General features: G+C 40.7%; 1 protein-coding gene across 4 annotated transcripts in view; it reads right to left on the bottom strand.

The window, feature by feature from the left end:
- The window catches only part of NRP1 (neuropilin 1), a 137,991-nt gene that overhangs the window by 24,835 nt on the left and 98,566 nt on the right, over positions 1–14,590 (bottom strand). For all 4 annotated transcript variants that reach the window (XM_038529705.1, XM_038529707.1, XM_038529708.1 and 1 more), the window contains exons 8-10: positions 12,925–13,069; positions 5,207–5,538; positions 77–221 (exon numbers count right to left, since the gene is read on the bottom strand). In XM_038529705.1, coding sequence (XP_038385633.1) covers positions 77–221; positions 5,207–5,538; positions 12,925–13,069 — 622 coding nt within the window. The remainder of the gene's footprint in view (positions 1–76; positions 222–5,206; positions 5,539–12,924; positions 13,070–14,590) is intronic.

Here is a 14,590-nt window from a genome sequence, read left to right as displayed (position 1 = left end):
CATCAGAGGCACAAAAGCATGAAGAAAGAGATTTAAGAAGTGGGGAAGTAGAAGGGACTCTGGAAAATGTAATTACCTTCCACTTCACAGCCCAGCAGCTCCATTCTTAGCCCCAGGCCTCCATGAGTAGCTCTCTCAGGGTAGATCCTGATGAATCGTGTAGAAAGAGGTGGAAAAGTCCGCAGCTCAGGTGTGTCGTAGTTGTTGTTGCCTTCGAAAGACTGTGAAATAGGAGAAACACCATCATCCATAAAACCTCCCTTTTGGCAGAAGAGTCCCTCCTCTGGGACGCTTAATAAAGCAGAGAAATAGACCCCATCCCACCCCTTGGTAAATGGCTGACACTTCTTTCATAAATGAGATAGGGGGAAGAAAAAAAAAAAAAACAAAGCTTCTCTAAGAAGTGACGTGTCATTTCTCAGAAACTTTGTGGAGTACATGCAGAGGCTATCCCAGAAGCTGAGGATTTAATGAGACATGAGGCTGATGTGCTTGGGAGAAGGGACACTTCTACCGCCTCTTTGAGGTGGAGGAAGATGGGGAGGAGATATTAAATATAGTGTAGTGCACGAGCTATTTAGTTAGGAACTGGGGTGTTTCCAACCCACTGAAATTACTATTTACTGAAGCAGTACAACAAGTTGGAGGCATTTGTAGATAAAAGACCTTCTCGTCTCAGGAAAATAACAAGGGTCCTAACTACCGAGTGAGGGCCTGATGCCAGGCTGAACTGCAGCGTGAATGGGCTCCTCTTATTGAAGTCCATGCCTAACGTGAAGACACTGTCATTCTTCCGGAGCCAGGCCACCCATTGCCAGTGCTGCTACTTAATTATTTTAGTTCCCTTTTCACATTGACAGGAAGGTCAAAATCCTTGAGTGGAATCATAAGAAAATGGAACAATAACTTTTGCAAGAAATAGATAAGCCTTCTTATTTCCTCTTCTCTCAACATCATTCTTAATCCTGTTCAGGATGGGAGGTGGGGAGGGTGGTTAGAAAAATCAAATCACCTTACCATTAGGAGTGTCTTATTCAACAAACATTGCATAATGTTTATTGGCACAAAACATTGTTCTAAGTGCTTAAAATACATGAATTCATTTAATCCTTAAGACAACTCCATGAGGTAGATTCTATCATTAACCTCAGTTTACAGATGAGGCACAGAGAGGTTGAGCAATTGTCCATGGCTATATGTGCAATAAGTGTTAGAGCCAGGGTTCAAACCTAGGCAGTCTTAACTGGTGCCTGGCACCACACCCTTATGGTGTCTTAGCCCTTAGAAATTATCGAGACTAATCTCATTAAATTCGGGGAAACTGAGGTCTATAATCAAGGGGAAACTGAGGTCTATAATCAAGGTCACATATTTAGTTTCCTTAATTTTTCCTTAAATATAGCGTTGCTTGGGCCACCAAACTGGGTAGATTAGATTCAGTGGATGGTCAGCCCCAGATCATGTCAGTCAAGAGCAGGGACTACACCAACTGTTGAGTCAAGACGTCATAAACCAGCAAAAGATGTGATCATTCAGTGGCAGAAATATCAGGGCAAAATGTGCATGTATGTAAGAGAAGATAGATTGGGTCGGATATAACATGACCAGAGGTTCTCTGAGTTCTAGAAGGAAAAGTCTCCAGGAACCTAAAGGGACATGGTTAACACAGACCTGCTTCTTTCCCTGAAAGATTCCTTCCATTATTTTCAAGAGTAAATTCATTATTGGGGTTCCGCATTCTTGATAGAACACGTTTGCTTCCAATAATTGAGAATCTGGCATACATTATTGTGAGGCCCAGTTAAGTGTCACCAGTGAGGTCTAATTATAATGAAAACAACATTAGTACACATGGCTGTTCTGTCTATGTTAACAGCACTCCAATAATCATAGGAAAGAGCAGTTGCAGTTATGGAATCCTGGGCTCTTTTTCTAATTTTAACTTGAGTAATGAATTAGCACAATGTAAAAACATTATAAAAGCTGTCAGTGATGAGGTGGGAAGAATATTAGCAGTAAAGAGCCATATGGAACTGGGCTAACTTTGTTAACATAAGGTTGTTTATGAAATATCTTGGTGTCCTTTTACTAATCATGTTTTAGAAGAAGAGGGCTTTGAGTATTGAGGTCTATCTGCTTCTGAGAAGTCCAGTTAATTCAGATACTCTGATATACCTTGTCCATCACATGCTACTTGAGGGTCGGAAGTGAGGAGCAGGTATACAGGATTTTAAATCCATCGAAGTGCTGTTGTATTCATAAAACCCAGTACTCATTCTAGTATTACATAAAAGGTACTTGGCGGGATCCCTGGGTGGCTCAGCAGTTGAGCGTCTGCCTTTGGTCCAGGGTGTGATGCTGGAGTCCTGGGATTGAGTCCCACACATCAGGCTCCCTGCATGGAGCCTGCTTCTCCCTCTGCCTGTGTCTCTGCCTCTCTCTCTCTCTGTGTCTTTCATGAATAAATAAATAAAGACTTAAAAAAAAAAAAAGGTGGGATCCCTGGGTGGCGCAGCGGTTTGGCGCCTGCCTTTGGCCCAGGGCGCGATCCTGGAGACCCGGGATCGAATCCCACGTCGGGCTCCCGGTGCATGGAGCCTGCTTCTCCCTCTGCCTGTGTCTCTGCCTCTCTCTCTCTCTGTGACTATCATAAATGAATAAAAATTAAAAAAAAAAAAAAAAAAAAAAAAAAAAAAAAAAAAAGGTACTTGGCATCCTAAGCAGGTGACCTTCATTTGTAAGTTTAAATATAGTATGTTTTAAATATCATTATACAATTTAGTAATATGTACTGCTCCTAAACTGAAGGTTTTACCAGTGTCCTTTTTCATCTTAAAGATTTTATTTCAGGAGAAGGACACGTCAGGAATCACAGATGAGGCTCTGTGTTAAATAATTTAGATGCTTTTGTGGTTTTAAATATCATAGGAAGATGATAATGATGGATAAAATAATATTTTAGGAGAAAAATCTCACAGACTCATGAATGGAGTTTTTGTTGTTGTTAAAATTGAAAACTGTTTGCTGGCTTCCAGGGGGGATTCTATATGCAATGTACTACAATAGAGTGATAGATTTAGACTTAATTGCAGAGGTGATGAGACATCTTATCCAAAGCATACGGTGATTTGTTTTCTTTCTCTCATAGAACTCTCGTGTTGAAGAACATGTCACCACAGCACCAGCTCCAGGATGAGGCTGATGTGCGGCACATTCACACTTCGTGATAAAGTCAGAAGGCCCCTTGTCCTAGAAAAGATTGGCTCTTAGGGGAACTCCAGTTTTTGATGTTTATTTTACTTTTTCTTTTATCAAAACAAGAGAGGCAGACATAAAAGGGGCAAACAAAATGAACACAATAAAGAGAGGAGCTGTATGTAGATTAAAAAAAATCCACTAGAAATGTTTTAGAAACCACAAGTTAAGCAGGGGTGAGACTGGGAGAGAAATGCTTACATTTCTGACAGCATCCTAACTCTCAGTGGCCCACTACACTGGTGTGACCACGGCCTGTAGGGGACAGGTGGTCTCTGCAGAGCCCCACATCTGGACAGAGGGGGAGCTGGCTGCACTGGCAGGCTTTTGTTTCCTGCCACGCCCTTGGCCTGAGGCACCATTATCAAGCCACACTGCCAAACTCGCTTAGAGTGGGAGCAAGGATAACATTCCCACCAGTGGGCAGGGAGCTTTTCACAAAAGGAGTAGGTCCTGGGAGAAGCAGTGGTGGAAAGGCTACGATGGGAAGCCAGTTGTATTGGGTGTGAGAAGCACCATCAGCAGAAGGCCATTCCCACAGTGCTTACAGAATGGATGGTTTCTGGTGTTACTTATTTCAAACTCAAACCAGCTCTCAGGCCACCCAACATACTCCTGGATGTCCTCTCCCGGTTGGTGTTGTGTGCTCAGGAAATGCAACTAAGTTTGACTATCAGTCTAACTAAAACATGATCACTAAAGAATATATATATATATATATATATATATATATTTTTTTTTTTTTTTTTTTTTTTTTTTTAAAAAGATACCATGTGTTGTGACTATTGGAATAGCTCTCTTTTCACTGGGTCAAGAGCCAATTGTTTTTCAAAAGATTCCAATGAATAAAAAACATACTGATGCGTTATTCACAAAAGCCAAAAAGCAGAAGCCCTGACAGTGTCCATCCGTGGATGAATGGATACGTGAAATGTGGTACGTGCATACAGCAGAGCATCAACCAGCTTTAAAAGAAAGGGAATCCTGTCCCATGCTACTACTTGAGCATACTGTGCTAAGTCAAATAAGCCAGGCACAAAGGCTCACACATTGTATGATCTCACTTATATGAGGCTCCTAGAGAAGTCAAATTCATAGTGACAGGATGTGGAATGGTGGTTGCCAGGAGCTGGGGGTCAGGGGGATGGGAGTTCTTGCTCGGTGGGTATAGAGTTGCAGTTTTGCAAGATGCCACAGCTCTGGAGATTGGTTGCACAACAGTATTAATGTACTTAACACCACTGAACCGTACACCTTGAAAAGGTTAAGATGGTAAATTTTATGTTACATGTATGTCATGATAATTAAAATGTAAAAACAGGGACTCCTGGGTGGCTCAGCAGTTTGGCACCTGCCTTCGGCCCGAGGCATGATCCTGGAGACCGGGGATCGAGTCCCACATTGTGCTCCCTGCATGGAGCCTGCTTCTCTCTCTCTGCCTCTCTCTGTGCCTGTGTCTCTGCCTCTTTCTCTGTGTCTCTGATGAACAAATAAAATCTTAAAAAAAAATAAAATAAAATGTAAAAACAAACAAATCCATTTAAACAAGGGATGAATGAGAGAAGGGGAAAGGGATGGGGAAGGGGAGGCTAACCGATTAGAATCTGCAGAGAGATTCTGAATTTCTACTGGGTTGTCCTGTCAGCCTCCAAGCCCCCAGCATCTGGGCCACCCTGTCTCCTGAGTGTTGAGCTTTCCACTGTCCACTGAGGAAGGAAAGGTGATCAGCATATGCGATTCTGTGTTGCTCTCAGATACCACCTTTAGCACCTCATTCCTGGCTTCGCTAGAATGGGGTCCTACGAACACCATCAAACACCTCCACTGATGTCATGGCTTAAAGAAATACAAAGTCATATATCTTCAGGAAAATGCTGGAGATCCTTGATTTAAGTCAACGACACGAGAAAAGACTTCCTCCCCAGCAGCCGCTCTCATCCCTGGACCTCACCTTAGCCTTGCGCTTGCTGTCATCCATGATCATTCTCCAGTCTGAGCCATTGTTGCTGTAGCCAATCTTGAACTTCCTCATGAACACCTTGTTCTCCCGGTGCTTCCCCCCTTGAATGATGATGCCCCTCACAATCTTCTCTTCCCCCAGGTCCACCTGGAGCCACTCGTTGATGTATGGGTGAGGCGCGGGTGGCAGTGTCCAGCCGGAGCGACTGGTTACCAGGCGAATATTTTCAGGCATCCAGTTTCTCTCTCCTTGGTTTGATGCTGTTATCTGGGAGTCAGAGATAAGTCCAGACACCATACCCAGCATGCCAGAGCAAGGATAATCTAGAGGGTGAAGGGAAAGAGATGATGTAAGATGATTTTCTATGAGTCTCCATGCCTAGAAACAGAATACCACAGATTGAATAGGAACATTGTACCCATTCACATACATTTTTAAGTCTCTGGATCATTTGACATTAAGCCAGAGCCTTCCCTCCCTCAAACCTTCCTTCTATACTTTCAGAACCCCCCTCCCACACCCATGTTCCAATAAAAAACAGTCCTCCATAAGGGCATATATTTCCCCCTTTTTGAGTTCTTCCAAATTTAATGTCAAAGTATTGATGTTCCAGTCCCTTGGGTATCTAGAATCTATCCCTAGATCCAGCACAGGTCCTGCCCAACAGAAGTTCAGTGTATGACAGGCTGGAGATGTGAAATCAGTAATGTCAATAGCAGGATGCTATCCTGCCCACCCCTCTTTCTAACTGTATTAGGAGCTTTCCACACAAATATTCACTGTCATCTCAAATGTACCATGTCCAAATCCAAACGGTCCTCTTCCCTTGACACTGAATCCCTTTATCAAACTCTGTGTTTTAACCAGTGGAGCCACCAAGCTAGTTCCTGTCTAGTCATCTTGTTTATCCCCATTTTACATTTTTGCATTCCTGTTCTGCTACTAAAACCTGTCATATTTTGTTAACAGCAACAACAACAAAAAGGTATGTTGGCTCTGCCTTGTGGTCACCATTTCCTTCAGCACCATCCTGGTCTATGCCCTCCTGGCCAGGGTGCTATATGGTCTGGCTGGCCAGTCAGACCCCAGTAGTTAGTCAATCTACACCATGCAAAATTGCCAATTCACTTTTCATAATTTTTTTTTTTGCGGTATCATTCTTAAGCTCAAAAATCTTCCACTGCTAAGTAAAATAAGTCAGACATAAAAAGACAAATATTGTATGATTTCATTGATATGAGGTACCTAGAATAGTCAAGTACATAAAGAAAGGAAGTAGAATGGTGGTTGCCAGGAGCCAGTAGGAGAGAAGAACAGGGAGGTGGTGTTTAACACTTACAGAGTTTCAGTTTGGGATAACGAAAAGCTCTGGAGATGGATAGTGATGATGGCTGAGCAGTAATGTGATTGTACATAACACAACTCAATCGTATCCTTAAAATAGATAAAATGGTACATATTATGTTATGTATATTTACCACAGTAATAAAAGACAGAGCTTTAGAAAATTTCCATGGCTCTCCATTATTTATAGGACTATATAAAGAGTCTCCATTCAGCTTTTGAGACTTTCATTTTGGTTTCACCCTGTTTATCTAATTTTATTTCCTCTTACTAACAGTATACTCCAGCTAATCCATTTTCTTCTCTAATCCTCATCACTGCCTTTGCTCAGAACATTCCTGCCGTCCCTCATCCTCCTGTTGATGGAAGTAAGGTCCATTGAAATATTAAAACCCAGTTTAAGACTCTTCATGAGAACTTCCCAAACTACTCTAGCCTTTATTCTAAACTCTCCCATCTCAGAAACACGATTATATGTGCAAGAAGTAGCACAGAGTTTCTTGCTAAACTGTTCTCTCCATGTTTTTAATATTGATAATCTTATATCCACAGCCAGATTATAAATTCCTCAAAGGCAAGGAACAGCATCAGATCTTTTTATATCTTTACAGAAGGCCCAAGTAGCTTCTGAGCATACGGAGAGTATCAATCACTGATTAATTGGCGACTTAATAACAAACCATTTAATTACTCTCCTTTCATTTTTTTTTTAAAGATTTTATTTATTTATTCATGAGAGATACAGAGAGAGAGAGAGAGAGAGAGAGACCCAGAGACACAGGCAGAGGGAGAAGCAGGCTCCACGCAGGGAGCCCGATGTGGGACTCGATCCCGGGTCTCCAGGATCACACCCTGGGCTGAAGGCGGTGCTAAACCGCTGAGCCATGGGGCTGCCCTAATTACTTTCCTTTCAAAATTGTACACGTCAATCAAGGAATCTAGGAATGATAACCTATTTTTCCTTGAAATAATTCAATTCTGCATAATATAATAAAAATTTAGCTTAAAAATATAACCATTCTAGGTTAAGGACAGGTATTTATGCAATTAAACTGTGTCCATGTTATGAGCCGCCCTTAAGAATTAATTACTCAAGATACTTTCCACATGAGGTGTATATTTCAGGTCACGTCATTTCTTTATCCAAGCATTCAGTCCTGGCTCATCTAGAAATCATGCATGTACTGTCAGCCATGCCAGCCAGGCCTTCCAGATCGTGGCCTTGCAAAGCCTCTTCTCTTTTACCCCTTTTGCTAGAGGCAAGTGGAATAAAGCACTTCCTTATGGGGGGTGGGAGAAGGAAGCTTTCTGTCATTCTTTTCCCTCCTCTAAGAAGTCCCCATTATCTTGCCCTTCACTATCTAAACCACTAAAAATCTTGAGTAGTTTTCAAATGCTACAATTTTCCTCATCTTTCCAACTAGGCGTGGCTTTGATTTTCTGAGACTCTTTATTAGCACTTGATCTGCAAGTCTCCTATACTGATGACCATATTCAATTCCTTGGATTGCTACTATTTGCCTCATCAGATTTTAAGCTCTTTGAGAATATGAACCAAGTCATATTTAAACATTTTCTATGACTTCTTGAGCCCTGCTTTATATATGGTATTTGCTTAACAAATATTTGTTGAATTAATCAACTTATTAACACAATAAAGGCAGCTGTCATTTTTCTCAAGCACCCCTTCCTGTAATTCAAGTCACAGTATTTGCTCCAGGCTGGGGATCTGGAAACCAAGAATAAAATCAATGGGGATTAAAAAAATTATAAAAAGTATTTTACTGAGGGTCTATGAAAGTATAGAGCTAAAAATAGAAGTCACATTTTTGGTGACTGTGGTTACACCTGACTGATTCAAAATCAGCCTTTATATTGAAAAATGTTTAGCTGGTAATAAGTACCAGATGTTACCATCTGGAGAAAAACACAATTAACCTGAATATTGTAAGGAAAGCACAACCTTTACCAGATTTACCTCCTTTCTCTAATGCAGACTTGGCTAGGGCACAGTTTACATACCCACAAACCTGGTGATGCCCCACCCCTGTTTAGCCAACATATCCCCAGGACAGTTAGATACTCATTCCTTCTATAAATCAGCCTTAACCAAAAAGAACAATGAAGAGCCTCCTTGATTTGCCTTTGACTAAAAATTGTGTGACTCCCTTTTAGCAATGATTAGGAGAAAAATTATATTAACATTTCAAAGTTTGAATGCGATGCTAGGATCCACTTCTACTCTTCCATAGCAGGCTGGCTCCATGTGCTTTAGCCTGGCTACATGTCCAATCCTTTGGAAGTAGTGTTGCCAACGTTAGCAAACAATCAAAGAAAAACAACAAAACAAGAAGCGGGATGGCGAACTAAATTAGAATTTAAAACAATGAATAATTTTTTAGTATATGCCAAATATTGCATGGGATATACTTGTACTAAAAAAAACGACTTGTCATTTATCTGCAACAAATTTGACTAGACATTCTGTATTTTACCTGGCAGCCCTGCTTGGAAAGCTTAAAATCAATCTTAGATGAATGGGAGAGTTGAGTTCTGTGGTGGGGAATTAAGGTGGTTCTTTTCATTGCTGCTATTTATAGTAAAATATCCGTGCTCAGTTTTAACAGGAAAACTGAGATATACTGGTAAATCAAATACTCAGTTTCCAAGACTGAGATGATGGCTGCATTTGATGGGTGAAATTTAATGAGCATAATTTAATCTTCCCGTGATGACTCAGGATATTGTGATGCCCGAGGTCAGTCATCCTTGCAAACTTTGGCTAACATAGGAACGTGCTGTTGTGCGCAGCAGTACCAGTAAAGAGACTTCTGGTTAACAAGCACAAGTTCACAGAGTTTGCAGTATGTTCTCATATATCAAGCAGCAATCCTCCAAGGTTATTTTCCCCAGCATCCATATCTGCCAAAATGATGAAACCTGCTTCATCAAAATAATGAGAATGCTCCTTCCTCAATCACCTATAAAACAGAATGGTTTGCCCTGATCTTGTTTTCTTTATATGTCTCTATGATGATGCCCACTGTGTATTCTGGATTTTCTAGGATTTTTATATTTCTAAAAAAATAATTTTCTGAGTACAAAAATTAGGTGAAAACTTGAGGGCTCTGGACTTTGGAAGTCAAGTGATGTGTTCACGGAGTTAACTTTTAATTCAATAGTTTTTGTTTGTTTTAATCTAGTTTGAGTTAGGACTTGCCAACCCAAGAGGAGAGGCTGATACTTTGAAATTTAGTCATTTGTTTGTGGATAGAACTGCAATTCATTCATTCATTCATTCATTCATTCATTCATAAATAAGTGCATTGAGCATGTGTTATGTTCCAGGCATTCAGGATACAATAGAAATTAAAGTGAGCATGGTTCTGCTTCTGTGGGTCTTCCAGTCCACCAGGAATACTGAAGGTTTGTTTCTCTTGCATCAGTTTCCACTCTGAGGGACCGTAGCCTCTGAAAAATGAAAACTATCCACTTCCAGCAACCAAGAGGAAAATATTGATATCATTGTCTGCTCAGAGGCTCTGCTTACTGGAACTTGTTCTGGGCTCTGTTCATTGAGTACCAAGCCCTCTGTCATTTATTGGGTACCATTTAGTGAGAACTTACTCTAAGCCAAGTGTGTTATATTCTTTCAATTTCATTTTCATTACAGCTTAATTAAGGTCAATCTTACTGATCAGGACATGGAGGTCAGAGAGATGGAATGTCTTGCCCATGGTCACACACTCACCAAGCAGACAGTCCACAGTGAGGTCTAGGTTGATGTCTGCGCACCTTCTGTCCACCTGACCATCATTAGAACATGCTGCCCTCTCTAAAAACCTGCCTTAGTCAACTATTTGGAGATTGTAGGTACTGTATCAGTGAGGAGTATCTAACATAGATCAGGGGTCATGATAGTACTATGAGCCTAAAGGAGTATCTTTGTGGGAAAACATACAGTTCCTTAAAATAATTGTAAAATAAAATATGTGTGAAAATAAGAATATGCTATTTAAGACATTGATGTTTAAATAAATAGATCGTTTAAGTAGACCTTTAACAGGTAACATTAAATCATATAACATTTTTATTTTTAAAAAATCCAATAAATTGTTCACCTCCTTTTTTTTTTTTGTTCACCTCCTTCACATGGAAGACTCACATGCCTAGAATGAACTCTCAAGATCCTTGTGAAAATGGAAGAGAAGTTGAAATTTAAGTGACTGTTTTACTTAACTAAAAGGAGAACCTTAGGATTCAGAGTTCAGACCAACACGTTTAGAGTTACAAAGTTACCTTCCTTTTTTCTCTTACTTTTTCTTTTTCTTTCTCTTTCTTTTCTTTTCTTTCTTTGGTGCAGTGACATGAGATTAGAAATGAGCCAGAAATTTCCACCCTGACCTCAAATGGCCTTGTTTCTATGAATTTATGAGTAGCTTCTCCAACTTCTAATGCTCTGAAAATTACCTAGAATTTTTTCTCCTGTAACTGATGATCAAAATTAAAGCCGAGGTTATACCTAACTTTTCAATGTTCCTTCTTCTCCAAACCTCTCTCCACCCAGTTCCTGTCTCCAAGGCCTCGAACTTTCTAAGTCTTCGATCCTAAAACAATAAACAAGTCTGTCTCTGGGATGGAATAAGCATGATTTTGGTAAGAAATCAGATGTCAGTTTTTAACTTTCCCAAATGGACTCTGCTATAAGCTAGAATAGTTTTTTTTTTTTTCTCCTTAGTTTTTTCTCACAGAGCTCTTCTCCAAATGACTTGAAATTTCATTGAAAACTTCCCCGGGTGGGTTTCACCCACCCCCTTCAAAAGTCAATATTTTCCTTCTTTAGACATAATTATACTAAAGAGGATAAAAATAAAAACGATGGTGTTGGCATTCATGGAAGGAGAGATTAAATGCCTTATGTATAGTAACATAATATTAAAAGTTAGTTCAGAGGAGAGCACCTGGGTGGCTCAGTGGTTGAGCATTTGCCTTTGGCTCAGGTCATGATCCCAGGGTCCTGGGATCAAGTCCTGCATTAGGCTCCCCGCAGGGAGCCTGCTTCTCTCTCTGCCTCTGTCTCTGCCTCTCTCTGTGTGTCTCATGAATAAATAAATAAAATCTTAAGATAGTTCAGAGACGTTTAAAAGTTGTTCACTTTTAATTACTTTTAGGTTAATCAGTTACTTATTCTGTTTAACTTTTAAATTTACCCTGAAGGTTACACTGTATTGCTTTTATTTTATTTTTTAAAAATAAACCTTTGTGATGTATTTACTGAATTGAAAAGGAATCCTGGTGTGACTGCTGTTCGATTCAGAATATAGAAGGGTCACACAGGAAGGTCGGTGGAGAAGTCAGAGCTGCTACTGATCACCCCAGGAATATAGCGAGAATAAGTCATGACAATTCTTTTACATTCAGCTCTGGCCCCGCCTGGCCTACCTTTTTAGTTAGCTGCTTAATACCTCCAGAGCACACCTTCTTCAACTCTCAAATGGGTAGAATCCCTCAACTTACATCGATTTATTTATTTATTTTACTTATTTATTCATGAGAGTCACACAGAGAGAGGCAGAGACACAGGCAGAGGGAGAAGCAGGCTCCCTGCGGGGAACCTGATGCCGGACTCCATTCTGAGCCAGAGGCAGACACTCAACCACTGTGCCACACAGGCGCCCTACTTACATCAATTTAACAGAGACTTTTAAAGTCCTGTTTATGTCAGAAGGAACAAACAAAAAACTAGACATGTTGACAGATCGATTTCTAATATTAGTATATGCATTCAGCAAAAGATGGATAGATACTGAGATGCAGAGTTGTCGGTGGGGTAGGGGGGCAGTTACAGTTAGTGAGTAAAGGAGTTAAACTTCTGCTTGCTTTTGGCCGACAGAGCCACCTGTAGACTTCAAAGTTAAAAAGAGAAAGCAGATGGAGAGCATGTCATGTAAGAGTTTTTAACTGTAAAACACCGGTCAGGGTGCCACCCACCCAGGAAATGGGGATGGAGATCTTGGTGCTTGCCTTCACAGAGCTTGCAGTCTGGTGGGAAGGTGCTGCTTTAACAAACACATGCCACATTCCAGGCCATGCTGAGTGTTTTAGATCCACAGGCTAATCCATTATCTCAACCACCCTGTGTGGCAGACATGGTCATGACTGTTTTCTAGGTGAAATAATCAAGGCTTTGAAAGATAGTTAATTTCCTCCCCAAATAAGCTAGAATTTAAATTCAGATCTGTCGAAATCCAAAGCATATGCTCTTAATCACCAAATGAAAATGGCCATTTTTGTATAACATAACTCTTCCCGTATTTAAAAGTTTACATAAGTCAAGATGAAGCAGTCTTCAAGCTGGAGCTTACCTGTAATCTTGCAGCCATAGACTTCAAACCTCATAGATATGCCAGTTTCCCAAGTCATAGGTTTAATTCGGACAAATCGGGTTATTAGTGGTTTAGGAAAAACTGCAAACACAACATCTGTGGGGTTGGTGTTTCCCTGAAAGATCTAGATAGAAAAAGAAAGAACCCTTTAATGACAGACGCTTTAGATTTAAGACAAATACAAAAAGATGTTTTTGCAAATGCTTATAAAAATTACTTACAACTTCGGTATTGTCCATCAAGGCTGAGGAGGCATTAATAACCTGTCATGTTATTTTTTCAAGTGAAAAATCATCTGTAATAAAGGATGTTCTAATCATCTGTTCACTTTTATGAGAACCTAGAGCCTCCAAAAACACTATTACAAAGATAACATTTGGTAAAGGCTACATGCTATCATCTAAAAAAGTTGAAAATTATTAGCTCTATCATAATGACCTACAGAATACTATAGACATTTCATGGGAACTCATACTACTTTATTTTCCCAGGAACCCCCAGACGGAGGAGTATTTTTGGAGTTCAGCATAGGGTCTGGTTTTTTTTTTTTTGAAAATTCTAGGTTATGTTCCCAGCTACAGCACTAGGGCAAGTAGCTTCCCCTCTTTTAACTCCATTTCTTGATGGAAAATCTTATCCATGACAAGTTAATTAATAACTTCCATCATTTCTTTTTTTTTTTGGCTATTGGGAAAATCCTGTTTTAGTGGTCACAATCAAAGTGAATTATAAATGATAATGTAACTGGAAGTCAGCTCTTCCAGGGCTCCTGTTTCTAGTTTTAAAAATGAGTCATTTTATTGTAAGAAAGATGAGGCATGTGACTGCAAATGTAGCAAGTGCCAGTCCCAAACAAGGTTCCCACAAGGACCTGCTGGGGCCGTCCTGCCTGGGCATGGCACCACAGCTCCAACTACACCTGCCTCAGGAGGAACTGAGAGCCCCTTGCTTCCCTGGCTTTTATTTTGGCCTTGAACTGGGGACAGCCCATGTAACAGTAAAAGCAACTTGTACTCTGCTTCTCACACAGCCTAATGGCACCATATTTCTATTAGGTTATGTCACTTGGGCATCACCGGGGCCGTCAGAGGCCTGGGGATTCCTCCCTACCTTTCCAGGTAAGTTGTCAGAGGAGGACCACAATTTCCCAAGGCTTGTTCTTTCCCTGGGAGAAAAGACCTCCGAAGGTTGGGATGATATTTTTACTTCATTTAGCTTAAGTGGCCTGCATGATGGAAGGTGGTCAAATGCTTTACAAAGTTGGCCGCTAGCCTGATTGCTCTCCAGAGATGGTTTAATATCATAATTTATTCTTGCCTGTGATGGCCTTTAGATTTCTGTCCTACTTCAGCAAATCTCTCTGGGAAGCAATCTGTGTGGGAGCATTTTTGTGTGACAAAGAATAATGAATAGCTGCCGGAGGGAATAGAGTCCCAAATCGTAATGCTTGAAGGGTCAACAGGTCCACTTCAGGGAGAGCCGGCAGTCAGTTAAGAGCACTCCAAGCTCCAGCGCAGGTTGGGGTGAACTCTGGCTCACACTGGGGGAACCTGATGTTTGCCAAAAACCATGTAAGTGCATACACTCCATTCAACATCAAGAGGACTGCTGGAGTTGTTGCTGTTGAAGGCTCCTCTTGAGGAGG

Source organism: Canis lupus, chromosome 2 (assembly GCF_011100685.1).
Source record: "Canis lupus familiaris isolate Mischka breed German Shepherd chromosome 2, alternate assembly UU_Cfam_GSD_1.0, whole genome shotgun sequence".
Lineage (NCBI taxonomy): Eukaryota > Metazoa > Chordata > Mammalia > Carnivora > Canidae > Canis > Canis lupus.
The sequence above is the reverse complement of the archived record's forward strand: the minus strand, read 5'-3'. Positions and strand labels throughout refer to the sequence as shown.